General features: G+C 41.1%; 3 protein-coding genes across 4 annotated transcripts; 2 read left to right on the top strand and 1 right to left on the bottom strand.

The window, feature by feature from the left end:
* The first annotated feature begins 405 nt into the window (after positions 1-405).
* Positions 406-3,255, top strand: LOC113022348 (uncharacterized). Its single transcript, XM_026167662.2, has 5 exons — positions 406-764; positions 1,382-1,453; positions 1,866-1,929; positions 2,154-2,227; positions 2,314-3,255. Exons 1-5 carry the CDS (start codon positions 714-716, stop codon positions 2,383-2,385), a joined length of 333 nt encoding a protein of 110 aa, XP_026023447.1. The 5' UTR covers positions 406-713; the 3' UTR covers positions 2,386-3,255.
* A 314-nt stretch (positions 3,256-3,569) lies between these two features.
* Positions 3,570-11,671, bottom strand: slc45a1 (solute carrier family 45 member 1). 2 transcript variants are annotated; one of them, XM_026167661.2, is made up of 10 exons: positions 11,508-11,671; positions 10,468-10,908; positions 10,266-10,358; positions 9,135-9,359; positions 8,106-9,010; positions 7,849-8,002; positions 7,552-7,728; positions 7,229-7,434; positions 5,469-5,694; positions 3,570-4,291 (listed from the first exon to the last, which is right to left on the bottom strand). In XM_026167661.2, the coding sequence occupies exons 2-10, from the start codon at positions 10,886-10,888 to the stop codon at positions 4,263-4,265; spliced, it is 2,436 nt and encodes an 811-aa protein (XP_026023446.2). In that variant the 5' UTR covers positions 10,889-10,908; positions 11,508-11,671; the 3' UTR covers positions 3,570-4,262. The 2 variants fall into 2 exon arrangements, with proteins under 2 accessions (XP_026023446.2, XP_026023445.2); XM_026167660.2 differs by lacking the exon at positions 3,570-4,291 and having other exon boundaries at positions 5,064-5,694; positions 11,508-11,670.
* Positions 11,672-14,521: 2,850 nt separating this feature from the next.
* Positions 14,522-22,392, top strand: prxl2b (peroxiredoxin like 2B). Its single transcript, XM_026167659.2, has 7 exons — positions 14,522-14,932; positions 15,326-15,530; positions 15,751-15,802; positions 16,821-16,884; positions 16,979-17,054; positions 18,330-18,448; positions 22,000-22,392. Exons 1-7 carry the CDS (start codon positions 14,870-14,872, stop codon positions 22,024-22,026), a joined length of 606 nt encoding a protein of 201 aa, XP_026023444.1. The 5' UTR covers positions 14,522-14,869; the 3' UTR covers positions 22,027-22,392.
* The last annotated feature ends 2,309 nt before the right edge of the window (positions 22,393-24,701 follow it).

Genomic DNA, 24,701 nt, shown 5'->3' with positions numbered 1-24,701 from the left:
ATGTGTGTTGAAGTTATTGAAACAGAAGTGACTTTGATCGGGTCTTGTAAAGGAAAAAATGAAAGTGTAAGAACACTCAGGCGTGAGCACATTTCGTTAAAAATGTTAAATATAGAAAGGAGGAGTGGCCGTCTGCTTTCAAGCCCGTCACATTATTCCTTTTTGCATGTAATTTGACACCACATCTCTGCGGAGAAAGAGCGCTGAGACAAAAGATATTGCCCTGGGGTCTTTCTGTGTATGAATAAACTTTTACAATCCATCAACTTGAAACAATATTAATAAATAATACATTCTTGTTGATTATTATAACTTTCACAGTATTCATTCTTCATATTTAAGTGAAAAAACCAAACGCAAAGTGAAGGGCAGTGGGGGGGGGGGGGGGGGGGAATTATGGTGTAGTGCAGCGCTTTAAAAAAATTGACCAATCAACGGTGAGATAGACCAGAGGTGGGATTCGTTTTCAAAGATTGAAAAGATACTCATCCAATCAAACATCCCGGTGGTCGACATTGTCCAATCAGGTGTAGGATGGAGCCGCTGTATCCAACGAGAGTGGATTTTCAACGAGCTCGAGAGAAGAGCGGAGACAGGCAGACATCGTTTCTCTCTCAGCGTCTTTGGACTGTTCACACAGAGGCGAAGAGACGAGAAATAATTATTCTTTAGATCGGGAATATAATTAGCTAAATTAATACACAAAATTAACCATGGCCGACACAGCTGTTGACACAACCGCCACTGCAGAGGTTACAGCCAAGGTGCGTTTCATTCACCTTTTTCTCCCCCTTTCTTTTTTTTTCTCGGCTGAACCGTCGTGTTGAAAGATTTAGAAAACTTGTACAAGTTGTTACAGTGTTTATGTTTCTTTAGCTAACTACGGCTGAACAAGTGAGTTATTTGACGGCAGCAGCAAAGCTTGTAATTAACGTTAGTTTATGTAAGTTAAACCAGCAACTTGTCTTAAATATCACATGGCGAAAGCCATACTTCGTGGAGGCGAGTCATTTAGCAGTTTTCAGCATCGACGACTAATTGCTGTGACTGGAAACTGAAATGTGTGTGATGTGGTTTGACTTAAAAATGTCTTGTTAAGCAGACAAAGCGGCACAAACGGTACAGCTGGTGGAGCGGAGCTGCCGCTGTGGGCGGGAAGCCACAGCACGGTTTACACTGCTGTGTAACTGCGCGGCATGGGGGTGAAAAAGACCAGCATTCCCGCTTAGTTTTAATAAAAGAACACAACATTAATACCGTTTTCATCGTGTTTTTTTTTTCTCAATCCCAGCTCGTAATCAAACTCGGACGTGGGAGTAACATTTGGCACTTAACTCTTTTTCTTAACTGAACATTGATCAAAGGGGCTTTTATTTTGTAGGAGCTGAAAGAGAAGAAAGAGGCAGAAGTGGAAGAAAAGACCGATAACGGGGACGCACCTGCCAATGGCACAGTAAGTTGGAGCCGAGAGAGGCAGCCTCATGGCCTTTTGTCTTAGCGCCCCTCATCATGCAGGTGTCGCTGCACCCGCCTCCCCCCTCCTGTTCAGCTGCTCTCCACACTGTGCTTTGTTTGGGTTGTGAAATGGCAGATGTTCGCTAGCAACCCTCTGGACGTCTCCATTGGTTTTTCTCTACTCTGAGGTTTCCCAGAGCTTGGTAGCTAATCCTCTGGGAGTGTAATAACAGCTCACTACACATTGCCTTTTAAAGAATCCCCAAAGGAGCCTGTACATGCAAGTCTGTGGGAGCATTATCTAAAATATGCTCGGGATGCCTTGTTATTCTGCAAATAATTTGTTTACATAATTGAAGGCCAGTCATTGCATACCCTTACCAGACTGATGTTTCCTCTGCTTCATCCAGAATGGTGCTGAACACAGTGACAAAGTGGAAGAAACCACAGAGGAGGAGCACAAGAATGGGGAAGGTAAGTTAATTTTAAGTGCTACTAGTGTTTTCTGAAAGATTGGAATTGCAACTATATGTGTACTGTATTCAGATTTTACTGATTTGCCCTATAATTGTTTCTCTTGTGTGGTACTGACCTCAAAATCTTCCCTTTTTAATACAAGTGAATCTTGATATGTTTAAAAATGAAAATGCGCTGGAAGTGAGGGCTGTAATTTCTGAAGTGACAAACTGTCCTTATAGGGGATGCAGAGGAGGCGCCCCCTGCTGAGGAGACTGATGCACAGCCTGTGAAGCGTGCAGCTGAAGAGGAGGAGGTGGGTTGTCTTTGGGCCTTAAGTATGCAAGTTTTAGTCTTGGTTTTGGCCTTTGCTAATGTGACTCTTCTTCTTTTTTCCATTAGGAAAAGGTGGAGACAAAAAAGCAGAAGACAGAGGAAAATGGGGATTCGAAAGAGGCAGAAGTGGAGGCTTAGGTCTCTGTCCTGCTACTTGTTTGCAGCACTGTCTTACCAGCCTGGTCAACATCGTGTTGTAGAGCTTGTGCTTTTTTGTATCTTTGGAGAGAAATTTCTTTTTGTTTGCTCCCATGTTATCACATTGCACTGGAGTCTTGAAACATAGTGGCCCTGCATCCTTTTTTTTTTTTTAATGAAATGTTATTTATTGGTCTTTAAAATGAGCTCTTTTTTTTTCCTACTTGTACAAATCGGGCCATGCCACGAGATCAGTTTTGTTTTTTTGTTTTTTTAAATTTCCTGAGGTTTGATATCAGTATGTTAGAAGCACAATCTCTATTATGTCAGTGCTGACCAGATGATTCATACATACAGGCAGCTGCTCACCTCCAAGGCTCATGTTGACCTCTCAGATACACTTAAAGGACCAAAGATAAGTTTTAAGCAGGGGATAATGGACAGTTGTTAGCATTATTAGTTAAAAGGCATAATATTTTGTGTTTGAGCTGCTACTTAATCTTTGGCTGCCCTGTTAACATAGCAGATGGTGCAAATGAATTAGAGGGGCTCTGTCTTGCACCTCCATGATTAGATAGTTTGACCCCCCTGATTCCCCCCAAACTTCCCAGTTCAGTGGAGGCAGGATTTTGCAATGTTAATTAACCCCTCTTAAATCTTAAAGCTTTGGTCATTTGTTCTGTATGCATTCCACGCAAGTTTGTACCATTTATACTTTGTTTCTCTTACATTTTCAATGAGTGTTATGTTATGGTTGGGTAGCTCAGTTTTGTGTACAAGACTGCCTTTTTCAGAACCAGAATGACATTCGGTTACTTCAGCCACTGCTTTGTATATTCTGATTAACAAATAAATTGTCTTTTTACTTAAGAATGTCTTTCGTGTGTGTTTATTATCTGTTAATAGCTCATCATCAGTGCTTTCTTTAAAAAAACAAAACATGGTTTTATAAGTGGATGATGTCACTTGACCTATTTTTTTCTTAACATGGAAAATGGCTGGCTTAGATGCAGGAAAGAGGAATAATTTCACTTGGTAATGGAAAAGGGTGAACAGAATCAATGGATTACTTTCTTGTATACACTTGCTCCCCCATGTGGTGTAGTTGAGAAGTTCACCCCATCATTAAGGGAAGCTACAACTGACATGGCATGCAACAAAATAATTGACACAGGAGTCAAGCGTGGCAAAAAATGATCATTTTAGTTTTAACTTAACCCTGAATAAAAGTAGCTTTTACAGTAGCACTGCTAATACTGAGCAATAGGTGGTACCATGTAACACAAAAACTGTGTTTTATTTCTTTCCCAAGCAAGCTGCAACAGCATGATCCGCACATTTACTGTTTCCTCAGAAACGTTAGCGTGGCGTGCATCTGGTCAGTCCAGCAGGCTTTGATAGTAGGCAATTACAGACATTCTTCTGGGGCACCTGCATGTTGAGGTGCTCAGTCAGTGGAACCAACACAACGAAAAGCTTGTTTGAAGCCCTGAAATCAGGCTTGGTGCCTGTGTTTGGCTGAACAGACAAAGCGTACCGTTTTGCCATGAAAAAATAAACTGCATGTACCAGTTTAGTGATGTAGATGGCTTCTCGATGATGGAAAAAGGAATGAGGTTTAAAACGTCCAGCTAACAAACGAAAAGTCATCACTATACGTCACTGATGGACTGAGCATAGTGGAGCGGAAGCCTACTACCTTAAGCATGCGCCCTAATGATGACGATAAGCATTCGCCGCCGCTGGCTGTGAACCCCCAGTCTTTTTTTTTTGCTTTTTTAAAATGCTGTCCACCTTCAGGGTTACCCATCATTCACATGAGTCTTCTCTCTGTTTTCTCTTCTTCTGTTTTGTTCGGTTTCCGACTGATTGCTGATTCAGACCCCAGTTTCAACTTCTCCTCTTCCTGATAATGACAAGAATCACTGTCATTATTACAATGGTATGGCCAGGAGTAGGGTAACAGCTCACAGGGCTGTCCATGGCTTAGTGAGGGCCCAGACAAGAATTAGCCACCAGTACACATTTCTCTGTGTTTTTTGTACGAGTACGCGTGTCATCCTATTAGACACTGCTCTATAATGATTAAGTAGTTGACATTGTACTCCTATTTGGACTCTTGATTAAGAGTCACCCAGCACCAAACTGTGAAATTTTGGGGATAGCACACTGGTTAAGTCTCATAATGACTGGATAGTGTGGAAAGTGTTGTTTGTATTTGCTGTTAAAATGTGGAGAATGTGAAAGCCTTCCAGACTGTGATTAGGCATAGTTCGCCTTCACGTGAATATTAAGTATGTGTTTGCTAAATTATGCAATGAGAGCTCTTGAATTAATAAAGAGGAATGAACGGTGAGCCTGAATGGCTACTGGCAGCACATTCAATTAGTCAGAAAATCCTGCCTAAGGTGTAGTATGCTAACTCAGAGAAACAGGCAGGTAGACATTCCCTTGGCCATATGACCAAAACAAAACGTTAACACAGGGCTTTAAGAGATTACACTGCAGCTCATGCAGACGTTAGGCAACTGATAAAAGGAAGAAAAAGAGAGGGAAAGCAGTGGTTAGCTTGCGCATACTGGTAAACACTTCTATCCTAAAAACACCAACAAATGAGCAAGAAAAATGATGCAAGAGTTTGACAGCAAAGAATCAGACACAAGAACGGCTTATCTATACTCACAGGAGTCACTCAGAGTCACACACACATTCAGAGAGGTCACACATTCGTTTGCAAAAGTTAGGAAAAAATGCATGGGCACACACACTGTATGAACACGCTGGTCATGTATAAACAAAGACTGGAGAGGTGGCCAATGTCTGTCTGTCTGTCTGTCTAGCTCTGAGAGGAGCAGTGCTAAATTGGTGTAAAACAATATATGAATCTGTGCTGTACAGTGTGCGGCAGGATTTACAAGTGCGTCTGTCGCACTGTGAAGGTCAACACAGCAGACACTAAAGCAACAGTGCTGTGGAGTGAGTATGTGTGTGCGTGCGGTTGTGTGTGAGGTAAAAATAAATTTGTAAGAGGCTTTTCTAAATGTGCACCAATAGTGGCTGGGTCTCGCTTTCGGGGGGCTCACCCTCAGGGGGGGGCAGCTGGTACACCACGCAGAGAGAGGAGTACAGGCAGCCCACGAATGACATCAGGCTTGCAAAGTACATCACTCCCTGGGCCCCACCCACCAGGGAGGTCAGAGGTCCCATCGCCACAGAGACCAGGATTTGAGCCAGGAAGTACTGGCAGCTGAGCAGAGAGATGTCCACCCCCATCCCTCGTCTGGTCCCTTCCTCCGATGAGCCGCAAAACTGAAAGACACAATTGGTTTAATTACAGTGTGGGAACAGTCTAAGCACTGCAAGCAAGTACTCAGCAAACATGCTAGCTGGAAGGTGATGTTCTAACAGTGGACAAAGCAAGAATGCAAGTCATTTTACAGGAGTGGAGAAATCAAACACTCTTGTCTTTTTTTTTTTTGTAATGAGACTATGTAACTATGAAGACAGCTGCATGATGTCAACTCCATGTAAATCAAGTAGAAAAAAGTTTGTTTGTTTGTTTATTTTTTAAATATGAACCTTTTTAAGTCATTTATGGTTATCTACATGTAAATTCTGCCTCATTTGTGCCATGATGAACTTGGACTGTCACAACCACTGCCTCTTTGCTCCCTGAAGAAAAGCATCCAGAGTAAGAGTTAGGAAATCAACTTATTCTTGTGTTGTATGTATTTTTTTTAAACTCTTAATAAATAAAGATTTCTTTGTTTTGATTTTTGATCTAATTAGTAAACAGATAATACAAAACAATCACTGAAAACAAAATTTCTCTCCAACAATGATATTCAAGGCGCATCTAGGAAGGAAAGTGAGAGTGATTACTATTTTTCAAGTCTTCTTCCCATTGAAACATTTGCTGGGTAAAGCTGTGAAAGACTTTGACAGTATGCTCATTTGTTTTCTTCTGACATCACTAAACTAAATATGAAGCTACAGTCAATGCAAATTATACAAAGCTTTGCTTTAGATAGTGCTGTGGGAAAAAGTCCTAAAATCTGAAAATGGACCTTGAGCACTTTTGGGTCCCTTAACTGGAAGTTAGATTCTAGATGCTTACGCAGGCTTTTATTCTACAACATAAAATACATACCTAAATACTCAACTTCTTCTTCTTTTATCTGTCTCAGAGAAGGCGTTTCCCCAAAAAAATAGCGAAATGAAACTCCAGAACTTAACTTGATCACAGCAAAATATGAGAGCTTTGTGGCATAACAAGTTTATAGTAAAATCTACGCATTTTACAGCTTTTAAAAAATCCTAAACTTTGAGTTAATTGGGAAAAATGATCTCGCTGAACAAAACTCATGTTCATTTCCCAGAAAGGTCGTTTTCTGCAGTAATTCAAAAGGCCTAAAAATTAAATTGGCTCTTTGATGAATGAACCAGGGTGATGCTAATGTCTGGCAAAAAGCACCCAGAAAAGCATTCTACTGTAGAACGTCCAAGAAACAGTGAGACAGCAAATCTGGCGCTATTACTTCCTGCAACTCTAAAGCTTAAAAAAAGCTGCTTCACAACAATAAAGTTTTATTTTTATATTTCAATTTTGTATGATTTGGAATAAAACCTCTAGTTATTCAGCTCAGAGGCAGATTTTATTACCCCCATTATTTAACATTAAGCTAAATTAACTGGCTGATGGCTGTGGCTTCATAGCCATCAAACAAACACGATAATGGTAAGGTGATCATATACATTTTGATCTATTCTTTTACGTTCACACAGGGAAAATATCATCCAGCAACTATAATTAGGTAATTGCTGCACTTATATCGATACTGACCTGAGGGCTCTGGTAGTATTCACACAGCAGAGAGTAAGGCAGCGTACATAAAGAGGAGAAGAGCACCCCGTAGGTGACACAGAGAGAAAGTACCACGTAGAGGTTGGTGGATAGTGTGGCAAGGCCGGTGCCCAAACCAAATGCCAAGTAGGCGAAAAAATATAGCGTGCGAAGAGAGAAACGCTCCTCTAGTTTCTCCAATATGGCTGAAAGTTGAAGAAGGGAAAGCAGAGAGAGGTTCAGCGAATGACGAAGCAGTGCACAAATCCAACCAGGGTAAGGAATCACACCTGCCAGATGTGATGTGATGTGTGAGTACTTACCTGAGTAGAAAGCAGCACTGAATGCATAGATGCACATGCCCCAGCAGCCCATGCTGACACCAGCATTGTAGCGTTGGTAAGCCTCGGAGTCGTGGGGTGCTTTGGGATCTCCTTCAAACACAACCTCCCCCATGAAGTCAGTGTAGAAGAGCAGCATCCCTTCAAAGGACAGCCAGCCTAAAGCACAGATTGAAAAAAAATCACGCTTTTATGAAATTAAATGCAAAACAGGTTGATTTTAAGGTTCAGCAGTGTAGAAAAAGAGATACATTTCAATTAAGTTTTTTTTTTACTCACCTAAAAAATGATTAGTGCATAAACTCCGCAAAGAGGGAGGCATCCTGTAGATGGCTATACACAGCAGCTTCATTGACATTTGGGATTCTCCACTCTCCACATTCTCACTTAGATCACTCTCATAGCGCACTCCATTGAGCAAAATGTTTGCAACCTTCATTGGAGGAGAAAAAAACCCCACATGACATCATGTTTAAAAAGCTCTGTTCTGGCTTCTCACAAAACACCTTATGTCAGATTCAAAACATGCGTCTGACCTGCTGGCTGAAAGTCACTGTCCTCCTACGTCCATTCTCCAGCCCAACAATCTGTGTTGCCATGGGCTCTTCCATCAGCGCGAGACTCTGAGGTCGCTTCAGGATGCCAGCCGTGGAGCCCCGGTGTGACCCCGCAGCAGTCTGAGCCCCAGCTGTGACCTGAGATGCTCCGTGAGATTGTGCATCTCCAGCAGGCTGAGGCCCTTCTGCATCTTGTGCGTCCCCAACTGGATGAGACACCACATTGGCCTGGGTCTGTCCTGCACCTGCAGGGTGGTTCCCTGGCCCCTGCATGAGCCCGTCTGGGGGAGGGGAGTCCCCTGGAGGCAGTGGCACAGTGGTGGAGCTGGGGGGCAGAGCTTGTGGTGTCTGCTGGCCTGTGTAGCAGTCTATGAGCACACTGTCGATATATGAGGTTCCTAATGAAGAGGCAAACTCATTAATGCCAGTGAGAGAGCTGTCCCTACTAATAAAGCTGCCATACTTTGGAGTGAGGGGGCTTAGGGGCGATATGGGGCTATTGAGGCCCGCACAAAGACGCGCACTTGCACTGCAAGAATGGGCCAAGGGGTCAGGATTACATGGGTGAGACTTTGAGAAATTGTAGCTGTAGAGACCGTCCTCGTCTTCCTCATCTAGTCCCAAATCTGGTCCAGGGTGGACGGGTGGGGAGGGGGGAAGAGGGAGGCTAGGGCTTTTCAGGCTGTTTTTGCTTGAGTTCTTGTTCGGCTGGCTCTTCGGTAAGGGCCGTTCAGGGATGCTCATTAGAGTCATGGTTGTGGCGATCACCAAAGTGATGCTCGTAAACAGGTATATGACCCGGAGTTGACCTCCCATTGACCTTCCAAACTGTGTCTGGTCCCAGTTGATGCCACCTACAATGTAGCCAAATCCACCTCCTAGACCTGAGTAGAGAAATGAAACCACAAAATACTTGTAAAGCTAAATTTCTACTGTTTTCTGCTAAATTATCTCAAAAGGACATATGTTACAGCTTCAGCTTTCCCTGCTACAGAACTATTTTCCTACCTGCCAGTAACGCATGGATGTTCAGTCCCCGATCTTGGTCCTCTGGGCTGCACACATCCATCATATAAGCATGGCTTGGGTTGTCAGCTGAATCAGCACTGAAGTCCATTAGAACCACACCACACACTGTCAGGACTATTCCCCACTTGTGATTTGATGCTGTGTCAGCCAGGACACTCCCAATATCCCGTCCATTGAGAACCAGAGTAAGACCAATCAGTGCTCCTACAATGCAGAGCAGAGGAAGTGACAAAAAATTAACATGAGCACCAAAGCTAGATGAACTAGATGAGAGCTAGATGAAGGCGGAAGACCTGAATGTCTCCTGAACTCTGGGTTTTCCAATTTTTTGATGTAGAGCATAACAAATGGTTACATGTTTTTACTGGCTGTGTATAATCTTTGGCCATCAAAATGATGTGGCTATAAATTTAAAATAAAATTGTGATCTTGCAGTCAATATGGAGAAACAGTACAAGTTCCCAGGTGGATTGATTCTGAATTACATTCGACACAGAGACACAGCCAGTTATAACCACTGAATCTGAACTGTCTGGGAGTTTACTTGAGCTCTTTACTGAAAACCAGATGAAGAGTTGTGCCTTATGGTGGGATGTTTTTCACAGTGGTTTTATTTAAAATGTATCTGAGATGTTGTATGTCACACTGTACTAGCATGGCATGTATACAGTGTAACAGAAAAGCAGTAGACTGAGTAGGTATGTGTATAAGTTCCCCTGTGTTATGCAACCACACTTAGGTGCTTAGGTGGAGCACATGCATTTTGGTGAACCTGTGGCCAAGTTCCTATCTATGGTCTTTAGTTATGATTATCCAACCATGGTTTTATTTGAGCATTTTACAGGAATGAACTGCTTATTGATTGAGCTGCATCAGAGGAAATGCAGGATTTGCTTTGAGGCCACAACTGCTATGATTTTGACCATTCTTCTAAATAACAGCAATAAGAAACATGTTGTAATGCACTTCACAAAAGTGCTAACATTTGAGGTAACTATACCATATAATTGCAGATTATTTACCATTTGATCAACACTGTCACTTGCAAGCTACGCAGCTTCACATAATTGCATTTCAAAAACACTATGGTACTGCTTTAATTCGTCTTACCTATTGCCAAGGCGAAAATAAAAGGTCGTCTTCGCCCAAACCGGGATGTGCAACGATCACTCCATGCTCCTATGAGAGGCTGAACGAGGAATCCTTCAAGTCAAAACGAAATACAAAGTTAGAATCCATGCAACTAGGATTCTTATTATACATTACATATGCCTGTACAGCAGCTAGTCGTCTACCTCTGCTGCTTACTTACCGAGAATGGGGCTAATAAACCACACCAAGCTGTAGAATTGATCAGGCAGGCCCATCTGTAAAAGCACTGGAGTCACATAAGCTGTTTCCATGGCGTAGCTGAATTCAATCCCGAACAAGATGCAGCCATTGAAGAGCAGCTCCTGGAAGGTACGTCTCGGGGGAAGCTCACTGAGGTCCAACTGGTCCAGGGGACAAGGTGTGTTGGGTGGCGGAGGAGGCGAAGGTCTTATCAGCTTCCTCCGCTTTGGCTGTCTTTGGAAGTTGTTGGCTCTGTGACTGAGGTGCCGAGTGGTGGAAGTTGGAAAGCTGGCAGTTTTGGGAAGTGAGCTCCTCCAGATACCTTCCTGAGCTGTGGAAAACCTCCCTCCTGGACTGGCCAAGAGGGGGTCACTGGGGGTGCCCATTCCTGGAGATGACATCTCTCTCAAGCCAGCAGCAACTGGAACATATTAAAGGGTGATACCAATAATGAATTACAAGTCAGACATGCGCAAAAGTTTGTTTGGACTTGATTCAAGATCAGCACGGTCTAGCACAGTTAACTTGGTGCTGCTAATGGTTATGTAGTGCAACCAAAAGGACACTGCAGTCATGTGCAGACACCGTCGGTGGGCACGACGCACTGCAACCAGTGCGCATGCTGTGCGCAAAGCCCATGTGCTCTGCGTGGCTGACTACAGCAGTGTACTATGCGGCAGCGCTCATGACGCCTGTTTCCATTTTAATTTTTCATGTAGGAAGCTCAAACAGGACACAATGTAAGCGGTGTGGATGTCAATGACGGCTTTCAGGACATTCACAAGGATAACGCATCATTGTCGCTCACATTTAATAGAAATACTTGACTGATAGCCTGCCGACCCAGAGCCTTTTTTGCTTTTTTTTTTTTTTTTAAGAGACATGATCCTCGATTTTTTCTTCTGTTTGCAATAGACTCTTAAGGTGACGATTAGGCGATCTACTGTGTAAGAGGATGCACAGAAATATAAATAAATAAATAAAAAGCGTGCACATTACGACGTGAAAGAGGATAATTACCTTTTCGGGGCAGCTCGTCATTTATTGCGGCATACTGTGTAGATAACCACAGCAACCTTTGTGATGTATAGAAACCGTAGTATGAATTACAGGAGTCATGATTGTTTTGTTTTCCTTTGATGCAGTCATCCCCCCGCTCTCTCCTTCGTCCCTTCTCCTTTCCCCTCTCCTCATCCCCCCCTCCCTATCTGTCCCCCTCCCTTCGCGTCTTCCTCCCGGTCTCTCCCGTGACGTCACGCCCCTCCCTGCAACATCAGCACAGAGGATCCATCTATCTGCATACAGCACTACTCCAGTATGAGCCTAGTACTTAGCAGCAATATTAGTGTAATAATTATATTCCAAATTCAGGTAAACGGGTTTAATAAATTGCACTCCTTTTTCTTTTATAGGAAAAGAAATTCACACCTTTATTTTATCATATTGGTTAATCTTTGTTTAATTATGCATTCTTGAACTACTTTTTTATGTCTTTCCTGCTTTTTAACTGAAACTTTGACTTGCTAGATAGTTTTTATTTTATTCAACTGTGACTTTTCCGATAAGAAAGCAGCAGGAAATTCGAAATAACCAACACATATAAATGCAGACAGCTCGGCTTTTTTCAGTTTTCTGTGTGCATCGTGAATGTGGTTGTATACTATTTTCCTGTCCACGATGTTTGTGCGGATATTTCGCTTTTTTTTTTTTTCAGTCAGATAGTCAAATGGTGTTGCATTGCTTCCTGTCCCTATAGCATGTATCCACAGCACATCAGGGTGTGGCCCATTGTGTGCACTGCCTTTTTAGTATGACATGTTTATGAAGGCTTCACATTGCCGCCGGTTGGGTAATACATGTGACACACCCACCAGAGCTAGAGTGAAATCCTAGGCTACATCAAAGAGTGTTGCATGCCCTTTCACACTGTGTCTATAAAACATGTCTTTCAGTCTAGAAAATGTGCAACCCCCCCCCCCCCCCCAAGGTGCTGCTGGCACAGTTAGACCCCTCATTAGCAGTGAGTGAGAGGACTGTGTTAAAGGAAAGGTCAAATGGCTACAGAACCTTTTGCTAGGATACACGTAGAGCTGTCATATCAAGAATACTCAGGTAAACTGTAGCTGGCCTAAAGTCTTGTGCAAATTCACACTTTTTTGCATTATGACATTTGAAAATGCATGTTTTGTAAAACAGTACTTGTTCTGCATGAGCAGTCCCACCTGGATTAGATGTTTGGCACTGACAGAGGGAAATAACAGCAGATGGGGGTTTCAGTTTGGTGTGTCGTTGAGGCCGCTCCCAGATCAGCAGGTGGATGTAAGGCTGCTTTCTTTAACAGCTCCTTCAAGATTTAAGGAGTCGACCGCCCTTTATTTAAAATGGCAGCACGAAAGATAGCTCTGGTCCCTGCAGAAATACTAAAGTGGTTTTAGGGCCACCTCTGATAACAGGCTCATTATGTCTAATTGACTTGTAGCAGGTTAATCTGGCCTGCAGGATGTTCACCTTGGTACATGAGAGATGGAAACACCCCCGTAGGTATAGTGTATTAAATTTATTGTTACTGAGGTTGATATCTTTTTAATGAAATGGTTTCTATTTGGAGAACTGGTTAGATTGAATGCTGATTTATTTATATAATCATTTCCCAGCAACAGTTGTTTGAAGTTGGTTTATATTGTAAGCTAAAGATCTTAAAAGAGAGAAAGAACCCCCAATGACCCAATGAGCAAATAATTGGCAACAGCAGGAAGGAAGAACTTTTTTTTAACAGGAAGACCTTCAGCAGAACAGACTTAGGCAGGGGCAGCCATCTGCCTTGACCAGCCTGAGCAGTGAGCAGAACGAGACCGCAAATATTATACATCTTACACACATCCCATTGATATAGAAACAGATTTTTTTTGTTTAAGGTAGCAAGTAACATAGTCAGTGATGTCTCATAACACAATGAAGTAGAAAGAATAGAAAATGTTACTGTCCTGGTCACAAGAGAGAACATTCTGAAAAGAATAATATTTTTTCTCTACATTTAAGACATGAGCAACCGAGAAATATACAGAGGAAAAAGGTTTTGTTACATTGTGTAATTGGGCTGATCTACAGTAAGTAGAGAAACAATTTTCTTCTAAAAATCAGTAAAATAAGCAGCAGAAAGTGAAGACAACAGTATCTTAAATGTGTACATAGGAATTTAATCATTTCAGATTTTTTTTCCCACCTTTGTCAAAAGTATCTCTGCAGTGGGGTCGACCACATCAGCCAAGACCCCAGGTGCAGGCTCTGCAAAGATGTCCTTTGGACAATCTAGCACATAACAGTAGGGCGCAAGATGCCAGCAAGCAGGGGATACATGGAACACCATAAGCAAGTGTCTGGCATAGTATACAAAAACATCTGTGCCGAATATGGTCTCGAAGTCTGGAGGTCAAAATAGCACATCCCCCTAGGGTGGTTGAGAATGACCGAGTTAAGATCCTGTGTGACTTCCAGATACAAAGGGACAAACTGGTGATGAGTATCTAATCACACGTGGCAGAGGAAGAGGGCTATAGTGCTAGATGTAGCTATACCAAGTGATAGCAACATCAGGAAGAAGAAACATGAGAAGCTCGAGAAATACCAGAGATGAGAGAAGAGCTCGAAAAGATGTGGAGGGTGAAGGCAACAGTGGTCCCGGTGGTAATCTGAGCACTCAGACAGGAAGCCCCAAACTGGGCGGGTGGCTCCAGCAGATCCCAGGAACGACATCGGAGATCTCTGTTCACAAGGGTAGAGGACAGATAAAGACTACCCACGGGGCCTGAGGTGATTTCAGATGGAGTGGCACAACTTGCTGTGGAGTTAATAGAAAACAGAAGGCTGGGACATGGGATGAACTTAAAGAGCTATAAAATGGATATATAATCGAGCGAAGAGAGTAAACAGAGACCATGCAATAAAATCCCACCTTTGAGCTCACCTGTGCTGAACCTTACACAACATATAGATATTACCACGACTGTAAGCACAGAGCATGGGGTCAGCTTAAAATTGTTCCGCACATGCTTCACAGGTGCATCAACAGATATCTTAAAACAACAACTACTACACCGTGTTACAAAAAAACAGAAAGAAAGAAAAAAAGCTGCTTGTAGTACTCTCTGCACGTGCTGAAAGCGACTCGTAGCACGCCCCTTGATTGGTTGTGTTTTCAGTTCCAGTTGAATATGATTGGAGGTTCGTGTTGAGTGGGCGTATACGGATGTAGATGTTTTGCAACAGTTTATGCGGGTGTAACAGACGTCTTTACTGTACAGTCACTCACTCCCGAAGCTTGTCACCTTGATCTGTGAACTTAATTCGTGGTGTTTTGGAGTCTTTTACCCGGCTCGGAGAAAATGGCGTCAGTCGACCTTGCTAAAGTTGGAAAAAACTTACTGAAGAGCGATGAAAGCGAGGAGGTGAGTTACGTAGATGGGCGGCTGCTGAGGGTTACAGCTGTGGACTTTATTTATCGTTTCGGATAGTTGCTTCGCTTTTTTGTGCCCCCCACCCCCTTTTTATTTTTTCAAATTAAGCTGTGATATGAAGTAGTAGACTTGTTACCCCGCCGAGGCAGCTAAATTAAACCTGTTTCCCCACCCCCCCTCCCCAGCACTGAAACAACTGCTGAGTAACGAGGCCTTTAAAGTGACATAATGATAATGTTCACTTGTGACATAACGTTTCATTTGCACATATAACACACAGGGCCAGCTCCTCATATATTTACTGTGTGTGTGTGTGTGTGTGTGTGTGTGTGTGTGTGTGTGTGTGTGTGTGTGTTTTGCTGTTTCTTTCGGCTTGTCTTTCAGAAAGTAGAGCTCCAGTCTCTGTGGCAGGACCAGCCCGTGGTCCTCTTCTTCCTGCGCAGGTTTGGCTGTCAGGTATGTCGGTGGACGGCATCAGAGATCAGCAAACTGGAGCCAGACCTGAGGGCCAACGGGGTAGCGCTAGTGGGAGTCGGACCAGAAGAATTTGGGCTCCAGGAGTTCAAGCAAGGAGGCTTTTTAAAAGGACGTAAGCATCCTTAATCATTCAGTGCAGTGCATATTAATTTATCTTTTGGTAAGTTCTTATAAAAGCTGTCGAAAAATTAGGTTACACCAGACTAGAGTATCTTAAAAAAAAGGCCTTCTGTAACTGACTAGAACTTCCCTGCTGAGAGCATTCAAAATTGTCAGCAGCCACTCCTGCTGTGTGATTGTGAATAATCATTAATCAGCTTCCTTTTTTTTAGCCCTTTATGTGGATGAACAAAAGAAATGCTACAAGGATCTGGGCTTCAAACGGTGAGTGCAATAAATGTAGAGCGCTAATGTCAGTACACCAAGAAGGTTCTGGGTCAAGGATGTCAAACACAAGGCACAAAGACTCCAATCTGGCCCACTGAACATCTTTGGAAAAATTGAGGACATAAATTTTTGAATTGTAACTGATAAAGACCCCCCCCAAAGTAAATATGTAATACTTAAACGAATAAATAATTAATAGAAACTTGTGATTTTTATAGTGGGTTCACAGTAAAAAAAGAAAAGCAAAATGAATCAACTAAATGTTTCCATTTTATAACTAAAGGGCAGTCTGTGCAATGAGCTAACAAAATTTTCTTCTGCAATATTACAAATTTCTGTCTTTCATTTCAAGCCCAAAGACGCATTTTTTAATCACGTAGAAAAACAGAGATGTAATGTTTAAATTACACTTCTTGCATTAAAAGATCTTGGGAATTAAATGTATAGTTAAATCTCTTTACACTAACAGAAAGAAGAGTTTCACCCATTGTGGCCCACTTAGGATTAAAGTGACAACCCTGTTCTAGGTTTTAACCTGCTGGGGCCTTTATGTGTGGGGTTTACATGCTATTCCTTGTTTTGCATGGGTTTTACTACAATCAGTGTTAAATTAACTAGCTGTTGTTAATTAGCCATGCACCCCGGCAGGCGATTGTCTGCATGAGCTGTTGTCTTCGTATTTGTTACCCAGGGTGAACAGTGCTTCTTGCCCTATGACAGCTGGGGTAGTGTTCAGCACTACCTCTTGCAAACCTAAAACGGATAAGCTCCTAAGACCAGTGCTTTGACCAAGATGTGATTTGCTTTAAATTGTCAAACTTACTAAAAAAAGGAGTAACTTAAACAGTATTGATCTTGACTCAATTAATTCATTATAGTAAACAAATTTCACCAACCCAATCATTTTAAAACATCATCTTGGGATCATAACAGGAATCAAGAAAACATTCATCAAATCAAATGCACGAATATTTAATGTTCTGTAATGGAAAAACTGTATTCTTTTCCCATTCAGGTACAACGCTTTAAGTGTGGTTCCTGCAGCATTGGGGAAAAAAGTACGAGATGTAGCAGCAAAGGTAGACATATTTGTCACTTTCAAAAACGAATTAAAAACAAAAGAGCAGTGGTACACGGTGGCTTTTTCAAGCTGATAATTTTTGCTTTTTTCAGGCCAGCGCTGAAGGAATCCAGGGAAACTTCTCAGGAGATCTGCTCCAGAGTGGAGGCATGGTCATTGTGGCCAAAGGTAAACTGGGTGGACACCAGTGGGGTGGAGGGGTGCAAGGGTCCATTTTAAGATTATGTAAAAGTAAGTGGAAAGGCACTGATTGTTTAAACCTTTACCAAATAAAGATGACATATGACCACCTCCCCTGTACCCCTAATGACAAGTTTTGTTACCTCAGTCTGTACCAATAAAGATGTGGTTTGACAACTATTAGCACAGGTTTCAGGTTTTTAAGGGCATCCATGGTAAGCTGTATAGGCAGGGATCATCCGTGCTAACTTCTGATGAAAACCCAGGTATTTTGTTCTGGAAGCAGGCCTGAAGTATGACAGAAATGGCTCAGTTCAGTTCAGTTCAGTTCAGTTCAGAGGTTACCCCTAGTACCCATTCAGGAGATAAGGAGTTAAAACATATGACAAATTAGAGGATTTTCCTCATAATTCACCTTGTGGTATGGCACTGAGTACAGAAAAGGTGTTCTGTCATTTTAAGTTGCATTTTTGTGGTGTGTCCTCTAGAGGGCAGTGCAGCATCACATTATGGTGACGCAGTCAGGAGCAGCATTTACTTCTAAATCCAGTTTTCCACAGGTCTGCTGACTATTCTTGCTCATTTACATGAAGTATAGGATTATTTTTCAATTGTTCGAATATATTAAGGTTAGATTATTAGCTATATTTAAACATATAAAAGCAAATATGCTCACCAAATAAAAAGGCACAGTCCTAAATACATTACATATATACATTATAGCACAACATTAGGAAAACGAAGACTATATTAAAAGGTTTTTTTGACAGTATTCAATTAATTTTACAATACAAATAAAATGGTTGGTCACTCTAATTCTCCCTCTTTGTGTGCCAAAGTCTTCTTACGGTGCGGTAGAACAGTTTGTCCTTATGGAAAAAGGCATCTGGTAGAGTAGGTAGTGGGTCACTTTGTCTGGTGTGTCTCCCAGTGTTAAAGCCTTGGCTCCACCAAAAGTCCTTCAACACCTACACAGTAAACCCTGTGAAGTTCTATTTCTATAATATTAACATTTTTCTGTGTTTGGAAGTAGTTTATCAAACAGAAGCTTTGCGTTAAACCAAACTGCACTATACATACATGTTTGAAATACTGTTCTGTGTGTGCCGTAGCATTTTTTTTATTTTCATGTATTTTGCTTTTAAAAAAGGATCCCTAGTGAGGCAACCAAAGCAAAGTTACATTATTATATTGTAATAAACAGGGCCAGCAAGTTGTTTATATGATGAAAGTATCTAAGTGATTTATTTTTGCACTGCAAAGGTGGAGAAAAGGTCCTACTGCACTTTATCCAAGATTCACCAGGAGACTACCTGCCTTTGGAGGAGATTACCAAGGCTCTGGGTATCTCAGCCACAGTAAAAGAAGGACAGAGGCCAGTGGTAAGGCATACCATGCATGTCCATGTTATAATTGATGCTATGAACTGAGCTGTAAAGCAAAGGGTTAAATGGGATAGAGCAAACTGGTGTCATTGTGTGTGTGAAAACACTGGAGGGATCTAATCATCAGTTTCTTTCAACAGAGTCTGTTTTACGTCAGTAGAGACAAATGCATCAGAGTATCCTCTTCACAGACAATTTCACACTTATTACAGCATCTTCATGGTCTGTCAGTGTCTGTGTCAAAGGCCCCGAAACCTTTTAAACTTGACTGAAGATGATCTCCGTACTTGAAAACACAGCAGTTATTTTACAGATCCATATAATAGCGGTGCTGTAGTGCAAGCTGAAAAGCACAAATGCTCTGCAGATTGAAATTATCACTATATTATGGAGGAATTCATATTTTTTAGCAAGTCCTTGATCACTACCATCATCATTGTGTATGTGTGGTAGATTACTCGTACAGCACAGCAGAAATGGGGCATGTCTAGTAAGAGGACATGGGAATGACTGGCAGTACTGGCTGCGGTGACCATTTCTGTTGAGGTCATTGTTACCTCATTTGGTTTCCACCCTAATCATTTTGCCCTGTTTACATCCTTTTTCTTTTTTTTAAACCCTCTGGTAGAGGCGACTCAGAATTTTCTTACCTAATGTGCACAGTGGGATTTTAAGAAGCTGGAAGGTCAGTGTTGTCATGACAGTGTCATAAATTGGTTACCACTGAGAGACAAATGATAAACAGCCTGTGGCAGGCAAACATGTTGTGAATGAAAAACAGAAACTACAGATATTTAATATTAAAACTACAGCAGATTTAAAGTGTAAAACTGAGAATTATATGTTATTAGAGCATTATTGCCTTTTCAAAAATGGTTATACTGAGGATTTGTTTTCTATAAAATGTCCTGACTCAACCTTATTGTGTAGCGAGCTCATAATCGTCGCTTCTCCTCCACCATGCGACTGGCAATAGCCTCACTAGAGGCTCGCTGTAGCATCCATGTGATTCTCCTCATTGATTACGACCACTGTGATGAAGCGCTGCTTAGATTTCAGATACTTCAAATTTGAAGTTGAGCACTTACTTGGGAATTATGCTTCAGCAGTAACTTCAAACCCTTCTGAAACCCTACGTCGTAAATTACAGCGTAACCTGACTTGGATTTTCCTAGAAATGTAACAAGAGGACAGGGCCAATGATTCCAGTCAGCAGTAAATCTACAACAATGACTGTTGCAAAGGGAGAGGATCAAAATTCCTCCGTAATCATGAACCTTTTAAATCATGGGATGTATTTTTTTTGGAGGCTATGTAGTATTAAGTAGTCTGCTTGCATAGGGAATTTTTTAACAATAACATAAGTTCCTGTTTGCTTACTGCACTACCATCATTATGTTTATATGCAAAGTCTCAGCACTTAACACATTTTTAGTGACAGATTGTGCCTGCTTTTTAACTGTTTGCTTACTGCAAACAGTAATTTAGTATCTATTGCAAAACCACTAGTTTATGTTAACGTACAAGACCCAACAACACTATTTACTCTTAAATCTCTTGAGAGATCTGGCTTTCTGGCTGGGGGCATCGCAAGAATATTGAAACAGGACTGTAATATTAAGCTACAGCCAGGCTAAAATTAGCTTAATACAACACAAAGAATGGAAATGGCTTGCTGTATCCAAACTTAAAAAAAAGGTTTTGCACATCTTATTCTGAGGTGGTATTTATTATGTTCCCACAGAGCCAGGCACTTGTTAGATAAGCTAACCAGCTGCTGATTGCGGTGCTGTGTCTATAATAAAAACATCTACAAGAGTAACACTATGGAGTATGTAATATGTTCTGTTTGTCTGTTTGTTAGCAGTCTAGCATTCAGAGGTTTCAAGACATATTCACATTTTGTGTGATGGCAGATAACAATAAGGAGTTGATTTCATTTTGGTGAAAATGGGATCAAGGTCAGGCCAAAATCAGTAAAAACTTTATATTACTCACATGTGTTTTGTTTTTGGATTGTCTTTCAACCTGGGTGACAGGAGTACCTAGGTTGGCTAAGCATTTGACCTTGACTTTCACAGTCAGCACCCAAGGTCAAGGATGACCTCTAAAAAAGTTTCAAGAAGCCATATCAAGTAATATATATGACGCCATAACAGGCTGACATCAGCATGTCGTAATAAAACCATCATAAAACATCAAAGCTTCAGTATTGCTTCACTCTGCAGGGTGAGTTGCGCTGGCTTTGTGTTCTTGATAAGAAAGAATAATCTCAGGATTAAGTGTTCATATTGTTACACTTACAAATTAGTTTTGCAAAATCAGAGCATTTGTTGTGTTTAATGAAAATGGTAACACTTATGCATCCCATTTCACCTATTCAGGCTACAAAAAAACTGTCTTTTTAACATCAGTTAAGCACAGCAGTTTATATGTTATCAGTTTGTAAGTGCAGGCATTGCACAGGTCTCAGACAGACAGTGCAGTGTTTTATTTTTCTTTCCTTCTCTCTTCACAAACTAAAAAAAAAAGAAAAGAAAAGAAGCCCCACACCTGTCAGTTTTTATCAGTCATTGACAACAATAAATCTGAACTTTAATGAAGTAAAGGTCAGATCAGCAAACTGTTGTTTATCTCCTGTACAACCATTTTCATTCAACTTAGATCCCCCCCGCCCCCTCCGGTCATCCACATCCTGATGGCTGTAGCTCTGAGAACCTTTGATATACTTTGAGAAACTCTGCTTCAGAGAATGAGCTGCATTGATTGCTGTGTTGGTATAAGATATAAGAATTCAGTTTGATTTATAAGATTTCAAAAAAATGTGGCCTAGGTTTATGTTAGTGTATTCACAAAACAAACTGCTCACAGATCATAGGCCTAACACTTTAAGTTCTGCAGGGTTTGTCCTGTGATCGTCAGGGCTTTCGACATGCCCGTCACATCCAGCACATGCTCTTCAACCACTTTGCCTCTGAGCGCTATTGCTCGCTTCCCACAGAATCCACCGTGTCGAAACTATTGCAACATGTCCCCATGATCTCTGACGACCAGCCGATGTCATCTCTGCAACCCACAACAGAATAGACCTTGTTATCCCTGAGGGGTCAAAATGTGTCAGGAACGAGTAAAAGTCACAAGCTAATGTCTGGTTTGGAAAGGCCCGGGCAATGTTTTGTTAACAGAGAGAGGTCACAGGCTGGTCCAGATAAAACCACTAAGACCACTCATGGGTTTAGAAGTAATGTCTCTCCTCAAACCTTTCTGTTTACTTTGGAGGTTCTTCTATCTGTGCCCAGGTTTGGGAACTCTCAAACTAGATTTCCCACAAGAATGACTCGTGTTCTAACTTGAGCGATCACTCTGAGGGACCGCAAACAAGACGCGGTGTTTAGACAAACAAGGCTTCCTATTGATGGAGCTTTATCCACAAAAGGTGATCGGTGAGCGGCATCTTTATCTATGAGCTGCTGCTTCTCCTAAATACATGGCTGAGGCTCATTATTTATTGTTCTCATTGTTTAATGCATCTTTGTCATCTGTTGCAGTGCAACGATGATGTTTGTACACGATGATGACGGAGCTGCTCTTCGTACCTGAACTGCACGTCTCGCCTCTTTGGAAGATTCATGAAGTGGGATACCGTTTAAAATGATTGACAATGAAGTATTAAATCACTAATAATATTCCAGTGCCACAGTTTTTAATCTATTGTTTGTTTGTTTGTTTGTTTTTTAATAAACTGTAATGGTTTATGGTACAAATAGAGTGCTCTAATCTTTGTTTTTACAACAGCTGGTATTTTACATTTAAATTGTGTTTACATCACTGTGATTGTCTTTTTTTAATATCCAGTTTATAAAGAACAAGCTTTACTTTGTATGTGTCTAACAATATCTGCTCATTAAAAAGCCTTTGACTTCATTTAAAGACTTTCAAAATGGGTCAGGAGGTATTTGACTTCTTGATATGAGAGAAGAATTGTTTTCATTAATAATTCAACACTCTGGAGGCTGTTTTAGCTCACTGGGCACAGCAGGTGACCCATATGTCATAAAGCTAATGCAGAGGTCTGGGTTTGACTGTGCTCTGACAATGTTCACTGCATGTCTGTCTCCTCTCTTCTGTCTTTTCTTCACTGTCGTCTCAGGAGAAAAGATAAAAATCCACAAAAATTTACTTTAAAAACAAAATCTAAACTGACAGGGCTCAAATATTAACACCTACAGCTCTTTTTGTTTATAATTTAAAGCTGAAATTGGCCCATTTTGTAGCTTCACTTTATAGAAAAATGTCACTTCTGATTCATTTTATGCTCATATATTAAATTTACTATATAGCATTTTTGGACAAGTTCACAAACCTGTAACATAAACTTAGATTCAGATGATATTTTAGGCCCTCTGTCATGATACCTAACACTGGTCTATTTCCTCATGCATGCACTCCACTGATGTTACTGAGTTACTCTCCTCATATTATGGTTATCTTGCATTTTATGAAAATAATATTTAGTTAAAAGTTCAAGTCTTCCTCTCCTCTGTCAGTTCCTTGAGCCAGCCTGTGACACAAGTAAGAGTAAACAGTAAACAAATATATTTTTTTAAGAGTTTATTTAAAGTTGAAACGTTTAGAGGAACGAGTGGATCACCAGCACTCAGGTGATGGTCTGCAGGCCGAGTCTGTTTATGTGTTTTATTTATGCAGGGTCTTACTGTTCAAGAGTAACTTGGTGGTGAGTGATTGTAATTACTGGCTTTAAAAAATAGTTACAAACTGAACTGTACTTCTTGTCCAGATTGTGTTGTCTTGGTGCCATTTGGAGGATTTTTATTGCGGCTGTCTGACGGAAATTGTGACCTTCCTAACCAAGTCTGCTCACTGATAATTTAGCGCTCTCCCTTCCTGTCAACAAATGGCCTTTCCTGGTTTCAGAAAGAGAGATAGGGACGGCCTTAAGCTAGCCATGAGGTGTATAAAGGTAGTGCACAAACCGATGGGTGATGCAGTTGTGGCTGTGTCCATCTTTTAGTCTTTTGCAGTTTGAGAATGGTTTCTAAAAGATTTAGTCATGTTTTATGTTAAAAAAATAAATTGCACTTTTAAAGGAGAGACTTGAGATTGCGCCAGTTGAGACAGTCACTTTAATGGCAATAATAACATATCTGAGTCACAAAAATAGCAGTCTAGATAATTACATAGCAGCAGGAACATTCATAAAACATCTTAAACATCTGGAATCTTGCAAAGCAATAATATTTCATAAATATTCATTTAGCTAAATAAACTCTAAATGGGTATACAGGTTGAAACATGTTCATATATAGCAAAAAATGCGTTTCTAGTTGGTAACTTCAAAACGACACAATTTCACAATTTAGGTAAATGTGGTGCTAAAACTAAGTGAAGACACACTTTCTTCTGTACCTGATTTTCCTCCGTGGAGAACATCAAGCATCTACAATAACACGTTTTATTTGTTATACCCTTGTTCAGTTAACAACTTGTTGCACAAAACATGAAGTTTAAACTGTTTGTCTTCTAACCATTTCCCAGCATCGCTTTAAAATGTGCGATGTTGTTCAAAGGAAACATCTGACATTTTGAGAAAGTTAGCAGAGGACTGATACCTCACTGGGCTCGGCATAAAAAAAACTTGAAACAGAAGGAAATCGCATATCAGTCCAAAGGGAACTAAAATTGCCTAAAGCTATAGAAAGAAAACGCCCTCTCTAGTAGTTAAAAATGCACCTGTCGGTCACTCAGTAGAGTACTGCTCAGTAGCAGTAGAGGGTCACACGGTTTTGTGACCCTCTACTGCTCTTGGTTTAAATTATGCTTACAGTCTGACATGTTCAAATGCCATCACACAGTATCACTCTGCTTCTCTGTGTTATTGTAGGCTCTTTACCTTTGATGCTAAATAAAACGTAATTAAAATTGACCAGAGTCTGTCATGATTCTTTCCTACTTCGCAATTCATGTTGATTCACAGTTTCATTTGTACTCATATTTGTTGGTGACATACAGAAGCTCATCAGCTGGCACTTCCAGGACTTTAACAAACTTTGGGAGTGACCGTTCACTGTATGTCCATCCATATACCTTTGATTTTCTGCTGGAAGCTTTCCGGTAAAGAAAGAACAGAAGATGCTAACAACTGTGAACTGACAGCTGTGGAGCTTGCTCTGGAGGAGCACAGAGATTGGCTGAGAGTAGCCTTTTTTTGACTTTTGACGGGAACCTGGAG

The sequence above is a fragment of the Astatotilapia calliptera genome, chromosome 5, assembly GCF_964374335.1.
Source record: "Astatotilapia calliptera chromosome 5, fAstCal68.1, whole genome shotgun sequence".
Classification (NCBI taxonomy): Eukaryota; Metazoa; Chordata; class Actinopteri; order Cichliformes; family Cichlidae; genus Astatotilapia; species Astatotilapia calliptera.
Note: the sequence above shows the minus strand (reverse complement) of the source record. Positions and strands in the feature narration are given on the sequence as shown.

Bases quoted from the DNA above. Each gene is read 5' to 3' on its own strand.
- slc45a1 (XM_026167660.2), bottom strand. From the start codon at position 10,888: ATGTCATCTCCAGGAATGGGCACCCCCAGTGACCCCCTCTTGGCCAGT. The intron at 9,011-9,134 runs GTAGGAAAATAG...TTCTCTACTCAG, and splicing joins CATCCATGCGTTACTGGCAG to GTCTAGGAGGTGGATTTGGC. The intron at 7,729-7,848 runs GTGAGTAAAAAA...TCTGTGCTTTAG, and splicing joins ATGCACTAATCATTTTTTAG to GCTGGCTGTCCTTTGAAGGG.
- prxl2b (XM_026167659.2), top strand. From the start codon at position 14,870: ATGGCGTCAGTCGACCTTGCTAAAGTTGGAAAAAACTTACTGAAGAGC. The intron at 15,531-15,750 runs GTAAGCATCCTT...CCTTTTTTTTAG, and splicing joins AGGAGGCTTTTTAAAAGGAC to CCCTTTATGTGGATGAACAA. The intron at 16,885-16,978 runs GTAGACATATTT...TGCTTTTTTCAG, and splicing joins TACGAGATGTAGCAGCAAAG to GCCAGCGCTGAAGGAATCCA.
- LOC113022348 (XM_026167662.2), top strand. From the start codon at position 714: ATGGCCGACACAGCTGTTGACACAACCGCCACTGCAGAGGTTACAGCC. The intron at 1,930-2,153 runs GTAAGTTAATTT...CTGTCCTTATAG, and splicing joins GGAGCACAAGAATGGGGAAG to GGGATGCAGAGGAGGCGCCC. The intron at 2,228-2,313 runs GTGGGTTGTCTT...TTTTTCCATTAG, and splicing joins GTGCAGCTGAAGAGGAGGAG to GAAAAGGTGGAGACAAAAAA.